This window comes from Myodes glareolus, chromosome 7, assembly GCF_982192425.1.
Source record: "Myodes glareolus chromosome 7, mMyoGla1.1, whole genome shotgun sequence".
Classification (NCBI taxonomy): Eukaryota; Metazoa; Chordata; class Mammalia; order Rodentia; family Cricetidae; genus Myodes; species Myodes glareolus.
Window position 1 is genome coordinate 88,624,876 of NC_142032.1, and position 16,079 is coordinate 88,640,954.

Here is a 16,079-nt window from a genome sequence, read left to right on the forward strand (position 1 = left end):
CAGCTGGAACCTCTCCAGGGGAAGGTCCTACAAGGAGCTTCTTCATTTGATTATTATTTGTAAATTAAACATTTTAAGATCTATTTATTTGTGTAAATTTTGGATGTTCTGCCTGCATGCACCTCTGTGTATCACACAGGTGCCTGGTGAGCTCGGATGTCAGAAGGGGACACTGGACCCCCTGGAGCAAGAATTACAGAGGGTTGTCAACTACCATGTGGGTAGTGGGAGTTGAACCCAAGTCCTTTGCAAGAGCAACAAGTGTTCTTCATCAAATGTGCCATCTCTCCAGCCCCCAAAGACGTCCTTCACTTTAGAGCTAAGCTTTTTCTTACGACCCTCTGAGTCCCTGAACGTGGGAATTAGAGGCACAGGAAGACGTCTGGAAGTCATTCTTTGCCCTGGGCTGGGCGGACTGGGATCCTTTGTGAGGTTCCTGGGCATTGTGCATTTTGGCAGCTGAGCGTATCTGTTACTCATGCTCCTTAGAGTCAAAAGCACTATGTTATGTTTTGGAAAACCAGTTAATTTCTCAGTATCAGATCAAGTGTAGGATTCAAGTAACCTCTCTAACTGGGATGAGTCTACCTGAATTGTCCAGAACAGATCTTCAAAATAATAACTGTATGTGTTGGACTGAACTTTAAAGCTTTTCTCATAAGTAAATGAACTATTAAAGTACTGCTTCATGTTAGAACAGCATGTCTTTTTTGCTTTTAGTTTTTATTGCTTCTTTTATTCTTGAGATTATAATAATTACATTATTTCCTTCTCCCTTTCCTTACTCCAAACCCTCCCATATACCCCTCCTTGCTCTTTTTCAAATTTGTGGCCTCTTTTTCTTTTCTCATTGTTGTCACACACACACACACACACACACACATACGTACATAATTCTTTTGAATAATAAGTGTAACATACCCCAAAGTGAGTGTTAATTTGATAATAATAAGAAAGTAATGAAATATTAAAAAATATTTCTGTACCATCATATTGGAACAGCTATGCATAAACAAACCCTTCTGAAGCAGAGGACTTAATATATGGATGGAAGCCCACCATCCTTTCTTCTATATAGCCCAGACCTCCTCATCTTTCTAATTCAAGAACAGGAAGTACTTTTACCATCTGAGTTACTTTGTAATGACCTAGGCATTCATACCTTGCTGTAGGACTGGAGTAGAGGGTTTTTTACTTTTATAGAGATGGACCTGTTCCTGCTGGCATCCTGAAGAGCATTATTAATTATGGAGGCATTATCTGTATCCATCTTCTTCCCCCAAGTCTTAAACTGGAAGTTATTTCCAATGGTGTAGCATTCAGAGAATTCACTTGATCTGTTAGGCAGAGACAGTTCGAACATAGGGAACATATGATGAGAACTGAGTTTTACATGTCCCAAAGACATACAATACAATTCTTTTTGGAGGTTTTCCTTGATAATAGCTATGCCCCAGAAAACCATCTTGTTTAACCAGTGTGATAAGTTGACAATGTAGTTTTCCTCTCTGATTATAATGTGCTCTGTGTAGTCAATACACTGGTACCATGTGAGTGTAATTTCCTCTTTTATTTGATCTCCAATGCACTGTATTATAAATAAACAGTTAAAAAAAACACCAAACAAATCTGTTGCATTTCCTTTTAAGATTGTACCACTGTAGACACTTGTTCTAGTAAAGTAGAATTGGGCACATTTGATTGCATTTAAATTTTTCATGCTTCAGCAGTTTGGCTGGGAGCACAGCAAAGAAAAATCCCATGAGCGAGGAGAGTTGAGAATAATAGAACTTGATTTTGTGTATTATAGCGGCAACATTTGCGCTGCTTTAGTAGGGTTGTGTCAGCACTTCCATTATAAACCCCTGTTTTCAGGGGCTCTAACTAGGAAGATTTTTTTAATACAAATTAAAAAAACAATTCATTTGAATGATTTTTAAGTTATAATAGAGCAAAAATAAAACAAAGTAAAGTCACATAGAAATTGACCATTTTCACAAGGATTTTAATTTTTTTTTTTTTGCTCATTAGTTGTGTGGGACATAGCGAGGTAAGGTGCTAACTGATTGATGTACAGAGGCATGGAGTAGGTGGGAACATTTTTGTGATGCATAGTATCATTCATGTGTGCATTCAAAGTAAGTGCAAGAATTGCACACAAAGCTGGAAAATCTCAACTAACAAGGTGTATTTGATTCATGAATTCCTAAAAAAGGTGACTTGGATACAGTAGTTGGAGTAAGGGTTTCACCAAAGCCGAGTGTCTGTGCTTTCTAGAGAGTAGTCCAATAGCTCTAGGAAAATGTGCGGAAGGGAAATTCTAGGGCTAGCAGGAGTGCCTAAGGGAGGCTACTTACAAGTGCTCGCTGTGCAAGCCTGATGTGAGTTCAGTTCCTAGAGCAGAGCTCACTCCTGAAAGGCGTCCTCTGACCTCCACATGCACTACTCGGCAAGTGCATGCTTGCACCTCGTCCTCCATTCCCTCACCCAATGTTAAAAACAAAGAAAAAGGGTACTACAAAAGAAAGGAAACGAATGAGGATGTATCAGTTAAATTGAAAGATTGCATAATGATTTACATATAAAAATTAGCAAACCAGATCCAATAGTAGTAAATCTATGATTTATTTTCTAAACTACATGGTAGCAAGCTGGCTTAGCAGAAAAAGGCGCTTGCAGCTAAAAGCAATGACAGCCTGAGTCCCATCCATAGGATCTGTACAGAAAAAGGAGAGAACCCACACTCCTGTAAGTTGTTGTCTGTCCTCCACACATGCATGCTTGGCACACACACAATGATTGTAATATTTAAAAAAAATGTGTTAAAAGTGAGTCGTGTGCATTCTTCTATAAAACAAACAAACAAAAGCACCACTTAGAATAGTGGTTCTCAGCCTGTGGGTTGCAACCCCTATAGGGGTCACATATAAGATACCCTGCATATTAGAAATTTACATTATGATACATAACAATAACAAAATTGCAGTTATGAGCTAGATACAAAATAATTTTATGGTCGAGGGTTGCCGCAACATGAGGGATTGTTTAAGGCTGAGAACTACTGACCTAGAATAATACGATACAATGACAAAGCTACTGTTGAGAACAAACTGAAAGAGTCCAACATTTTTATCAAAAGGAAATACCTTGGTGAGAGAAAAAGAGTCTTCTTTTCCTCTGTGTACAACAGAGCTAAGAATGCTAATAGTGCTCTTGGGACACAGCGCATTGACCACGTTACAAAGGGACGGACTGGGGAGCCAGGCGTGCCTTCCTTACCTGGTTCTCCTACCTCCCCTACTCCTCTGTCCCAGTTGTGGCGTGAGCTGAGGATGAACAGTCGGCTTTAATATATTGGCAGCCTATCTGGTATTTACAACCTCTATACACATTTGTGTTTGTGGGTGTAAAATAAAAAACAGCTTGTGTGCCAGTGCAAACAGGCTCTGATGGGTCACTGGAGGGCTCCCCAGAAGACTGCTGATGAAGGAGAGGTGAAGCCTTTTCCCACTAATTGTATTCAGCGTGTAATTTCTAAACTTCCCTCTGAATTTTGATTTTCAATTAACACTCCCCATTTGAAGATAATTTTCTATTTAATGTAATTGCAGGAAATAATTTATTGGCTGATTAAGACTGAGGACCCAGTCTTCCTTAAGAAAAACACTCTCACCAACCAGCCTTTAAACTCAACTCATAGCTTTGGACAGATTGAATCTATTTTTACAGCTGCAGGGTTGTTTAATTAGGATCATACACTATTGTTAACCAGTATAGTCTGTCATCAAAATGATTCTTTAAGAGACTGTTTGCACTTTTGGGTTTTGTATCCTGATTAATTTTTACTTAAGCATTAATCACAGATGCTGCTGTTGGAAGGCACCAGATAACTTTGTAATAAGAGCGATTTGTTGGGAGAACCAAAGTCACTCTGAGTTTTGGGTTATGACTTTCACGTGTATTTAACTGTTTCTAAAAGGTGGCAGTATACTCATTCATTTGTTTTTCTTGTGTGTGATTATTTTAACACTAACTGCCCATTATCTGAACAATGAAAACACTCTTGCTATCTGTGATCACACTTGATAACTTGCAGGACAGTTATAATTGCCTGGTTTTGCTGTAGTGTTTCTGGGGCCAGACAGTAGGTTCTGTAGTAACTTTGAATACTAAAATCCATCATATATGTGTCCATTTGTTAGTACCAAGAGAAGTCACTCAAGAATGCGTCTGAATCTTTGAGACAGTAGTCTTTAGAACATTCAGTTTCTCTTTTTAGGGAAAATAGAGCTATTCTTCTACACACTTTCCCTATTTTATTTTTCAGTCTCATCTAAATAGATGAAAGTTTTAGTATTTGTACAATGATTATTATAAGTAGGTATCAGCATTTTAATATGTTTCAAAGCACTTCAAAAGCCTGTAATACTTTTATTTAGAACTGTGCATAATTAGATTAGCTGATCTTCTATTAATGTTTTTCACTGTAGGATACTAACTCTGAGCCCCCTCATTAATTGTGAGAAATTTAGCATTAGCTGTTAAATCCTATGTGAAACATGGGCTGCTACATAAAAACTACTGTTTAAATTGGAATTAACTTAATTATTTTTCCTTGCACTTGATATTTCCTTCACTGCAATATTCATGAAAGCATGTGACAGATTTGTAAATTTAACTGTTAATCTCAGATTTCTAGACCCTTTAATCAGTATTTATTTGTCTGTAGAAACAGTACAGGCAAGTTAATGATTTGCTAATTTGAAAAATGCTCATGTGGTTCCCTATGTTAACTGATTTGTGCATTTAAAAAATGGTATGAAATCAATTAATGTTAAAGAGCAATTAAGGTGGCGATTGTATTCCCTTCATTACACAGCAGTTTCAAAGGAAATACAATAAAGGAAAGTCAACATGAAGTTTTAGAGAAAAAAATGGTTTCTTCCCTCAATTCGTAAGCTTTTAGTGGTTTGGTCACTAACCACTTCACCAAGAAATTCATCTTTCTAAAGTGATGTTTCAAAGTTTTGTAATTTTGTATAGCATCACAGTTTCTGATCTCATATAAAGTACAAAATGAAGGCCTCATCACACAGTCTCTTGATTGTTTCTTTGTGGAGACTTCAACAAGTGATACTGGGTTACGAGCTTTTGGTGTGCGCAGTAAGCATTTAATGTTTTCATAGTAAATGCTATAAATCATGTGTGTACTTTCAGTCATGAAATGGAGGTATAATTACTTCAAAAACTCAAGTCACATGTCACAAAGTTGTTATAAGATTTATCTAACTCTAGAAGTCACTCAGTAAACATGTCACTTAAAAGTTAACAAGCAATACTTACTGTATCTTGGAGGTCTTCAGAGAAGCTTCCCATTGGTGTAAGATCTGGCATTCACAATCAAGATGTAAGCTAGGAAATATGGCCAAATTGCTTAGCATATTAAGGACAAATTATTTACTCAGTTTCTGTTTTTCACTTAGGCTTATTTCTATCCTTCAGCTATGGGAGAAAGTTAGATGGTTTTGCTCTGAAGTCTTTCTCAAAGTGGCTCACCAGTCAGTTCATTCACTTGTTACTTTCATTGCTAACCACCAATCTAATCACTCTCCAGAAACTGATAGTCTAGTTGGGAAAACTAGGAGGAAGGGCATACAAATACATATATTGTACATCACGAAAACTTATAAAGGTCTTATTTGGGGATTGCGTAAGGGGAAATATGCAGCAGTTAACGGGAAGCTGTTTAGAGAGTGGAAGCAAAGAGGAGGCATAGAACAGATAAGCAAGCCACCCTGTGTCTGTGGTTTGCATTCTGTCTCTCAGTTTCAAGGATTTTTATTTTATTTTATGCTCAAATTAGTCAAATGCTGTGAATGGCTTCTACTCTTGTTGTTGAGAGTCCTCTTTAATCCATGGTGTTTCCTTTCTTCTGCAGAAGAATGTCTTCCAAGCAAGCCACCTCTCCATTTGCCTGTACAACTGATGGAGAGGAAACAATGACCCAGGATTTGACCTCAAGGGAAAAGGAAGAGGGCAGTGACCAACATGCGGCCCCCCATCTGCCTCTGCACCCCATAATGCACAACAAACCTCACTCTGAGGAGCTACCGACGCTTGTCAGTACCATTCAACAAGATGCTGACTGGGACAGCGTTCTGTCATCTCAGCAAAGAATGGTGAGCACTGAAAGTCTGGTGACTGCTACCGGCTATGTCTACATCCTCATTATTAGTAGGTGTTTGGAGGAAAGTTAAAATACATGGCTTCAGTGTTATTCCTGGTCAGGTCACAAAACAAACATGAGACATACAGTTGTTACTATTTTAGTAACTGGGAAAACTTGGAATGCCGTTTGTGATCTAGGCTGTGTTCCACCATTAGGTTCCCTTGACAAAAGAGTATTGATTTACTTTTTAAAAAAGAAGTCAGTTATCTTATTTTTCTATTCCAATTTAATATGGTGAATTTAGTAATGTCATAAATAGGTAGTAAAATGAAGTGCGGTTGTGTATTAATATTGAGAAATTAAGTTAAGCAAATATACACATTTGAATGACATCCTAGCAAGAATACATCTTCAGTAAGACAATGTTGGAATCTATCACTTTAATGACAAGTTTTGATATATAATACAGATTTTCCTCCTGTACTTATATATTAATTTCAAACGGATGTGCAAGGCTCCTGGGTAACTGTCCAGGCTGTTTGTCTTTCTCTATGAGCAGAAATGACATAGCAGGGTGTGAGGAGAGTAGGCAGCTTTCCCATGGTAAATTCTGTCTTTTAACCATCAAAACAGAAACCTTAGGAGTGACTTAATTATCTATTCCAAACAAAACCTTTTATTTTTTATCAGTTAAAAGAAACTAGAACCTTAATTTATTTTATTAAATTAGAAGTTTCAACCCTGGCTTGTATTTCTTAACTTGTGGGTAACCAAAAATTAAGTTAATGAAAAAAATCTTAAGTAGACAATGAGAGTTTTTATTCCTTTACAAAAAAACAAGATATTATTCAAAACGCCTTACTAACTAATGCACATATGGAGATGGATGACTTGTAGAGGGAGAAAGTTTTATTTTCAAATGATTTTTGTAGACACAGCCTATACTCTGGAGCAGTAGGAGGAAAAGGGGGGGGGATCAAAAGATGAATGAAGCAAGTCTTGAATAATTTTAGTTTTATTCCAGGATCCAAAGACTTTTATTTATTTGTTAACACATCTTAATTATACAGATTAACAAATTTTATTGACATTTCCATACATGCATATAGAACTCTTGTTTTAGTTTCCTGCTCTACTACCATTTCTTAAACACCGTCTTTCTCTGCTCTTCTACATTCCTAATAGTCCTTTTAGGTCAATGTTTCCCTCTCGCTCCGTACTTGGCTTAAATGTCATATGTGGTGAAGATACTTGTCTTTGTGCATTTGACTTATTTCACTTAAAATGATAATCTCCAGATTTTTCCCAAATGACGTCATTTGTTTTTCTATACGTGGGGAATCAAGAGAAGGGGAAAGCAAACATATGAGTCAAGGATGAAATACATTTTCTGATTGAACTTAACTTGTTCATTCCTTGTCTCCAAGGTGGCATGGCCGAGATGGACAGTCAGTCTCTGTTTCTTGCTCATCAGCAGGATAACAAGACTCTGTGTGGTCTTTATTTGAACAAATATTTACTGGGTACCTTCTGGATGCCAAATATTCTACTAACTACATTTGTATTATGGTGAAGCAGATGTGATGCATGCCATCCTGAAGTTTGTGTTGTTGGACAGGGGATAGATATGCAAATACATACATAGTTAACAATGGGACTGTGCTGTGAAGATCAGAATGTTGTCTGAAAGCACAATGAAGCGAGTCTAACTCTGAATAGATGACTAGGATGCCCTCTTCTAGCTAAGGATGAAGGAAATAGTCAGAGCAGGGCAGAGGAAATCCATTGAGAGAGAAGTGCATGTGGAGTGTCTGAGGTGATAAAACTATAAATTAATTTAAGGAAATGCAAGATGGTCTTTGTGGTCAGAGGATAATGAATGAAGATACATCAGAAGTGGTTGGAAAAACAGATAGGCCTATATCATACAGGCCTTGGAGATGGCATTGTGGCAGGGAGATTTCATCGGAGTGCAGTGGGAACAGCCTTTGAAGGGCTGAAGACCATTTCTCACAGATAATTCCAACTGTAGCACAGTGAATGGACACGCAGGCGTCAAGAGTGAAAGCAGGGGGGAGCCACTGGGATTTCTATTTCAGAAATCTAGATGAAAGATTACAGTAGCTTGGATTAGTGTAGACAAAGAGGGGACACAGAGAGGATTGGTTCAAGATAGTTTTGCTTTTATGCCATGTGCAGACCCGACAAAATAAAAGTAACTGGAATGGAAAATGTATGGGTAGAGGCAGGGACAACACAGTTTAAGTTGTTTCTTCAGAGGGCACTCTCCTTATTTTTACCAGAAAAACTTTATTTTTGGCATGTTGCTTTGCTGAGTTAGTCTGAAACATTTGGTTATGCAGAATTTATGCAGAAACAATAGATACTAATGTATATGTAATAACTTCTGTTACAAATGATTTATGGTGCTATAAAATAGCTTAAGGTTGCAAACATGTTATAGATTAGTGTGAGAGACCATTCTCACAGAAATGTTTCCAAACTTTCACTCTGCTTTCTCCTAGAGCTTTTGTGTTCTCTGAACACTGGGAAGCCAAAATATTTGTTTAACTCCCACTCTATAGCATTTCCCAGCTGTGTACTTATATGGTGCAATAAAAGGATTTAACAAATGGGAAATAGCAGCTGTATGTGGAAACTCTCTTTGTGTTCCCTCTTCACAGATAGATTCAACAATGTGGCAACTGTAACCTCAGACCTATGATGACCTAGGCCGCAGATCAGGTCACCAGGCAGGTTCTGTTTTTGTAAAGAAAAACAACAGAGAATTTTAGGTTCCTGCCAGATCTGCAAACATGTGAGGTGTGTGTGTGTGTGTGTGTGTGTGTGTGTGTGTGTGTGTGTGTGGTGTATATGTTGGAATAGGAAGACTGTAACTGAAGTAAAATTCTAATTATGTCATTAAATATGAAGTCCAAAAGAGCACTGATGCAGACCTGAATTTGCAGTTCAATGGGTCTTGCTGGCTTCTGTTGTTTGTTTGTAGCTTTCTCACGTAGCATCAGCCAAATCTCATAGAACACTGCAGAGAAACAAAAGCTAAGGGTGAGTGTGCAAACCACAACACATTTGCTAGGACCTCTTCCATTTCTATAATTTAGTTTCTACAATGGTCCTCATATATGTAACAGCGTTTTGTCTACTGAGTTCAAAAGAGTTTCACTGGGAAATATGAAAACCCGAGAGGTGGCTTTCTCTAAGCCAAGGTAGAAAAAGCAATGAAATTCTGTCAGTCTTCATCACTTGACTAGAAAGCAAGTTACATGTTAGAATTCTGATTATTTTAAAATAGAAATTCAACAAAATAAAATGCCACACAGTTTCCAACAAGTAAAACCATGCATAACAATCCAAGCACAGAAGGAGGATTGAGTCTTCAGGGAAGGGAATTCACAGGCTAATGCAATATAAAGCATTTAGACATATTTTAAAGAATTACAGAAACCAGAACATCTATTTTTAAATTTTGTGTCTTATAGCAATTGGTGACTTTTTTGATGGTTAAAAAGCTAGTACACATACAAAGTGCTTTTTACTTTTGTGTACAACCACTCTGTTTTTGTCACGGCTTTAGGGTACAGATACATTTTTGACACAGGAACATTGGCACCGTTCAGTGACATGTATTGTTGTTCTCATTTGCCTCGTGCTGTCAATAAGCAATGAAGCTACATAATTTCTCCGTGTTAAAATGTATAGAGCACCATTCTTTCGTATGTCAGCGTAAAGGAACATCTTTGTGATAGCTTGCAGTGACGGTATCTATTCTCATATGTGGTTATTTTCCATACAATTTCCAAATGAGGAAAGGATATGTGAGCCTAGGTATTGCTAGTAAGTGTCTCTGAAAATATACAGATTTGTTTATTGGGGGTTATGTTGTAAAGGTATTTATATGTGGCAACTTGTATCAAATAAATGAGTAGAAAGGTGTATGTTGTCCTATGTTCTCCTTCCAGTACATTTTTTTTGTTTTCTTTAAAATATAATTTAAAGAGCTGTCATCTTTAAGGGAGTTTGGAGTGTCCACTCGGTTCCAGATACCAAGACTACCTTGTAATAATATCAGATCTCTGTTGGAATGGAATTTACACAGCACATGGTCTCAGAGTAAGACAGTTCAAACCGTGGGGAAATCCAGTGAGGGAGAATAGCAGCACAGAAGGAAGAGCTTGCTAGAGATGGGAATCTTGTGCTGAAGTTTGGAACAAGTCAACTGTGCAGAGATTTGGGGTGGGCACCTAGCAAGAGTGTAATAAGTACAAAAGTCTTTTTAAAGTTTATTCTTCAAATTTTTTACATTTTTGGATTTAAAACATGTTTTTATTCTTTGTAAATTTCATGCATATGTATGTATATATATATAATATACTTATATTTATCCACTTTCTGACCACCACCTCTCTCCAACTTTCTGTGCGAACTACCATCCTAGCTCCTTTTTGACTTCATGTCTGTTTTAAAAATGTATTATTGTATTAATAAATTATATTAGCAGTTCTCTGAATTCAATTAGTGCTAAACACATGTGAAAGGATGTAGAGCCATCCACTGGGGCACAGACTACTTACCAATAGGCATATCCTTTGATAGAAATGGAGCCTAAGCAATCCCTCCTCACCATGCTGGAATTTTTACTGGTTTGATCTTGTTCAGGTCTTATACAGGTAACCACCACTGATAAGAGTCGATGTGTGCACCAGCCATGTCATGTTCAGAAGGCAGCATTCCACAATACTCCTCCTCATATTCTGGCTCTTATATCCTTTATTCCCACTCTTCCATGATGTTCCCTAAACCTTAGATATGGGGAGAATAATATAAACAATCTATCTATTGTTGAGTACCTAAAATCAGTACTTTGACCATTGTGAGTCTCTGCATTAATTATCAACTGAAATAAGAAATTCCTTTGACCAAGGTTGGGAGTAGCACTATTATACAGGTATCAAAATAAATATTGAGAGGACGGTTTGACAACTGTCCATTTAGTGACCAGCCTCAGTCTATCTCCCAGTAGGACCTATGATCTTGCAAGTCATGGACTATTGTGCCAATATTAGACATGAACTCCCTCTAATAGAGCAAGTCTCAAATTCGATCAGAAAGAAGTTGGTCACTATCATAATAGTCATACTGTGATTACACCAGTGGAAACATCTTTCCTGGATGATTGATGTTGTAGGATGCAGGATCTAATACTGGGAAATGTCTTTCTTGCTCGGATATCACTTACTGTTACTTCAAAAGCTAGCCATCAGGGAGAGACTTTCCTAGTCAGTTTGTGATTTCTTAATGTCCTGTAACCAAAGTGGGTAGTGATTTAGCAGTTAGTAAAACACCTTTTGACTAGTGCATTGGAACAATGGCCCACAGTGAGAGTGACTGGAGAGGAGAGATGATCTGGAATGAAGTCAAGGAGGCAGAATATATATATAAAATAGAGACCCAAAGGTGCTAATAAAGTGTTTGAACTATATTTCAAATGGAAGAGGAAGCCATTGGGAGATTTTAAGCAAGACAGCAATCACGTTTTATTTAGCTTTCTAATAGATCACACTGGCTACTGTGCAGGTGTGACTGGGATGGGGCTGGAAGAGTGGACAGTTAGGGAAGTTGTTCATGGGGAGCACAAAGGCATGAGCTTCGTAAACATGGAGTGAAATAAGCGACACTGAGGACCAAGAACAAGGGAATAGACACATTCCTGATCAAACCATGGGCACTTCTGTGCTAGAACATGAAATTGTGGGTGGGGCATCAATGATCTGCCTTTCTCTCTGTATTTATGAGTAGAGTGCAAGTGTGTATGTGTGTGTGTGTGATTAATATGCACAGCTGTATGTTTGGGAGTGCACATGTGTACATGTGTTTACGGAAGACAGAGGATGACGTTGGTTGTCTTCCCCTACTCTTCCCACTTTATTTACTGAGATAGGCAGTTCAGTACCTATCTGTTGCTGAACCCAGGACTTGCCACTTTACCTAGTCTGGCTAACTTTCCCCAGAGTTTTGGTCTCTAACTCACAAATTCTTTGATTACAAGATGACTACTTTACCTGCCTGGCTTTCATGTGAGTCCTGGGGATTCAAACTTGACTTGCTGAGAAATGCTTTATCCACTGAGCCATATCTCCTGTCCATGATAGGTCTTTATTGAAAAATGCACAATGCAACAATAAAATTTAAAGTAGGACTCATGCAATGTGCCCTGTGCACTTATATTCACAATCATATTGATATTTATTTTAGGCAAAATGTTTTTATCTATATCTGAGTTTGAATTATCTACTTAATTAAATAGAAAGAACTGCATTATACCCTCAGCCCAGAATGTCTGAACCCTGTACTTTAGAGATGCAAATAAAATAGCTTTCCTTACTTGTATTAGGACTCTCGGGTAGCAAGTGTAGGATGTCTGGTGCTGATTACCTACAGCCTACCATGGGACTTATGTAGTACCTAATCAATCTATTAAAACTCTCAAAAAATAGAGAAATGAGCAAGATTTAGGTGGCGATTTTCATTCTTTAGAAAAGTTTTAAAGTAAGATCCTTATCAATAAAAGATTCGAAGATTGTCCTTTGTTTTAATTAAAAGAAAACAATACTAGCCATGTCAGACATTTAATAAGTGGTGGCCAGGAACAATGTTTCCTTACTTGCAAGCTTTTGCTCCTTTCTGCCTTTCTTGCCCAGAGAAGTTGCTAGTCAGCTCTGGAGTGTTTTACATAGTTCACTTGGAGTCATAAAATTTCTGGTGTGGACTTTGTACCATTTCTGGGAACAGGGCTGTTGTCATTGTGTGATAGCATAGTCCAGGAATTCTTACCGAGGATTTAATCTTCAGCCACACTTCATGTTGTGACAGACTTTTAGAAGATTTCTCATCTTGCTTCTTTTTGAAAGATTTAAGAATGCTGAATTGTTGCCAAGGGTTTTTTTTTTGTGTGTGTGTGTGTGTGTGTGTGTGTGTGTGTGTGTATGTGTGAGAGCAAGAGATTTAGTAATTTAAGATACAAGGCACCGCCCAGATGAATTTAATTTCAATACCTTTATTGGTATTGTAATTCAGAAAGTGTGGTTCACTGGTCTGACTAGCGTGTAGTCCTCATGCACAAGGTCAGGTTGATCTACATCTACTGTGTGGTGTTTGACCAATCTCTGAGCCTCTTGGGGGAAAAAAATCAGAAACTGGCAAGATTTAGGCTTCTTGAGAAAGTTAGTCACTACCTGTCTTAGTTACTTTCCTTCTGCTGTGACAACTTATAGAAAAAATAGTTTAATGGGAGTTTCAAAGGGTGGGTTCATGACCCTCATGGCAAGAAGTATGGCCCAGGCAGGAAGACATGGGTGCTGGAGAAGTAGCTGAGAGCTCACATCTGATCCATAAGCCCAAGGCAGAGAGAGACATACTGGGAATGGCATGTGCTTTTGAAATCTCAATACCCTTTGTGGTGGTTTGAATGTGAATGGTCCCAATAGGCTCATATATTTGAATGCATAGTCTCCAGGTTTGAAAGGATTAGGAGGTACGGCCTTGCTCGAGTAGGTGCAGCCTTCTTGGAGGTTGGCTTTGTTTTAGAAAGTTTCAAAACCTTCATTAGTCTGAGTGCCACTCTGTTGTCTGAGGGTCTGAATGTAAAACTCTCAGCTAGTTCTCCAGCGCCAGGCCTGCATGCATGCTACCAGGCCCACTGCCATGAAGTTAATGGCCTAAGCCTCTGAAACTGTAAACCAGTCCCAATTAAGTACTTTCCTAAAAATTGCCTTGGCCATAATGTCTCTTCACAGCAATAGAACACCAAGACACCACCCCAAGTGACACACCTCCTCCAACAAGGTCACGTCTCCTAATCCTTCCCAAGGAGTTCCACCAACTGGGGACCAAGCATTCAAACACATGAGCCTAAGGGGGCCATTCTCTTTCAAACCACCACACTACTTTTCTCATTTTCTGATTTTGGAAATTCATCAACTTTGAGTTAAAAGTTAGGTGTTAAGTGAAGATGTTTAACTGTGGCCCAGAAGCCAGCGAACAGTATTCTCTAGGAAGGATTTCCTTTTCCCATAACTTTGAAATTAGCTCACAGTACTATTTCTTTTTAAAAAATCTAATTTGCAATTAATTCTACAGAGTAAAACCATGTTTCACTCTGTGTGATTTGTTAAGCCTTGGTGTGGCTGTGAAGCAGGAAGCTTGTCTGTATGTCTGACACACTGATACTCCACTGTCACTCTCGTGCCTGGATCATTCCCTGTTGTGTTTCTTTGCTGTTTTTTTTTCTTCCAGTGTATTCTTAAAGGATTTTTTCAAACCTAGGCTGTTTAAATAAAAAATAAAATGGTTACTGGAATGTTCTTTAGGAGCATTTGATGCTTATGGACGTCTGAGTGGCCTTATCCTACTTTGTTTTATTAGCGATGCCATAGGTCTTTATAAAGACACTTTCTGGAAAAGTTTTTCTCCTTACCTGGCATGGCATCAAGTCTTTATCAGAAGGAGAAACACTAACTGCTCTGCAATGGTTGACTTCCCCTTGGGCACGAAGGGATCAGGTTAGCACATCAGGTTAGGACGCTGATTAGCACAATCCAGTCATTAACATGTGATTATGTGGGCTGCATATTGAACACCTGCCAAAATCTAAGGATCCCATATTTTGCTCTATCCATGTAAAGACTTGCATTTCTTCTGTAATTTGACAGATTGAGGAACTGATATTTTTCTGCCACTATAAAAAAAAATGTACAGTGTATCTTTAAGGAACTGGGCTTTGCTGTGTTCAGCTCTCTTTGCTCTTTTAGGCTGTGTGAACCTTCAGTGGCTGGGCTTGCAGAGCACTGACTAGAGACTGAACCTCAAAATTCTATCACTGATGTCACTTGTCATTTACACATTCCTGCCCAACCATGGATATTGCCTTTTTGGGGGCTCAACCATCTTTTCTTTATTTTTTTCAGTTTTATAGATTTTTTTTTTCGTGAATAGTTTTCTTTTCTTTTCCTGAATGACAATAGAATACGTGGTGCTCTTCTCTGTTGCTGGTCTACTAGAGTGTATCTTGTCATTATGCTGCCCTTCCCTGCGTTGCTGGTCTACTGTAGAGTGTATTGTGACTATGCTGCCCTTCCCTGCGTTGCTGGTCTACTGTAGAGTGTATTGTGACTATGCTGCCCTTCCCTGCGTTGCTGGTCTACTGTAGAGTGTATTGTGACTATGCTGCCCTTCCCTGCGTTGCTGGTCTACTGTAGAGTGTATTGTGACTATGCTGCCCTTCCCTGCGTTGCTGGTCTACTGTAGAGTGTATTGTGACTATGATGCCCTTCCCTGCGTTGCTGGTCTACTGTAGAGTGTATCTTGGAGTCCACAATATTTCTAGAGAGCAGATGTTGTACTATGACAATTATTTAAAGCAAGATTTGATTGCAGCAGAAACTCTGGTGTAGTCTGAGACAGAACAAACAGCTCGAACAGGATGATTCTCAGGTTTTATTTTTTGATGGAATTATATATTAAATGTAGAAGACTTTTACTTTTAAAATAATCCTATTAGAATTTGTCATAATTAATCAGTGAGGGATTACTTCATGACCCCAACAATTTTCTGCTTAAAGTAGAACTTCATAGGCTTGCTTTCAGTCTACAGGTGGTTTGTGTCCATGTATGCATTCTTTCAAAATTCTTCATGCCATCTCTTCTTGCCTGGATTTGGGTATATCATCAGAATGAAAACAGTAACTGTAATAATGAAACCTGCACATTTGTGATGTTCTAAGCAACATTCTATTGGGGAGGTATAGATTGAGTGGCATATAGTGGTTTTCAGGACTACTTTGAACTTTTTGGGGAGCATGAACTCACTCTCCAGGCCATCTAGACTGATAGG

At 38.3% G+C, this 16,079-nt stretch overlaps 1 protein-coding gene across 17 annotated transcripts in view; it reads left to right on the forward strand.

The window, feature by feature from the left end:
• Positions 1 to 16,079, forward strand: part of Sox6 (SRY-box transcription factor 6) — a 546,519-nt gene that overhangs the window by 220,584 nt on the left and 309,856 nt on the right. For all 17 annotated transcript variants that reach the window (XM_085692949.2, XM_085692958.2, XM_085692951.2 and 14 more), the window contains one exon: positions 5,939 to 6,179. In XM_085692949.2, coding sequence (XP_085549075.1) covers positions 5,943 to 6,179 — 237 coding nt within the window. In that variant the 5' untranslated portion in view covers positions 5,939 to 5,942. The remainder of the gene's footprint in view (positions 1 to 5,938; positions 6,180 to 16,079) is intronic.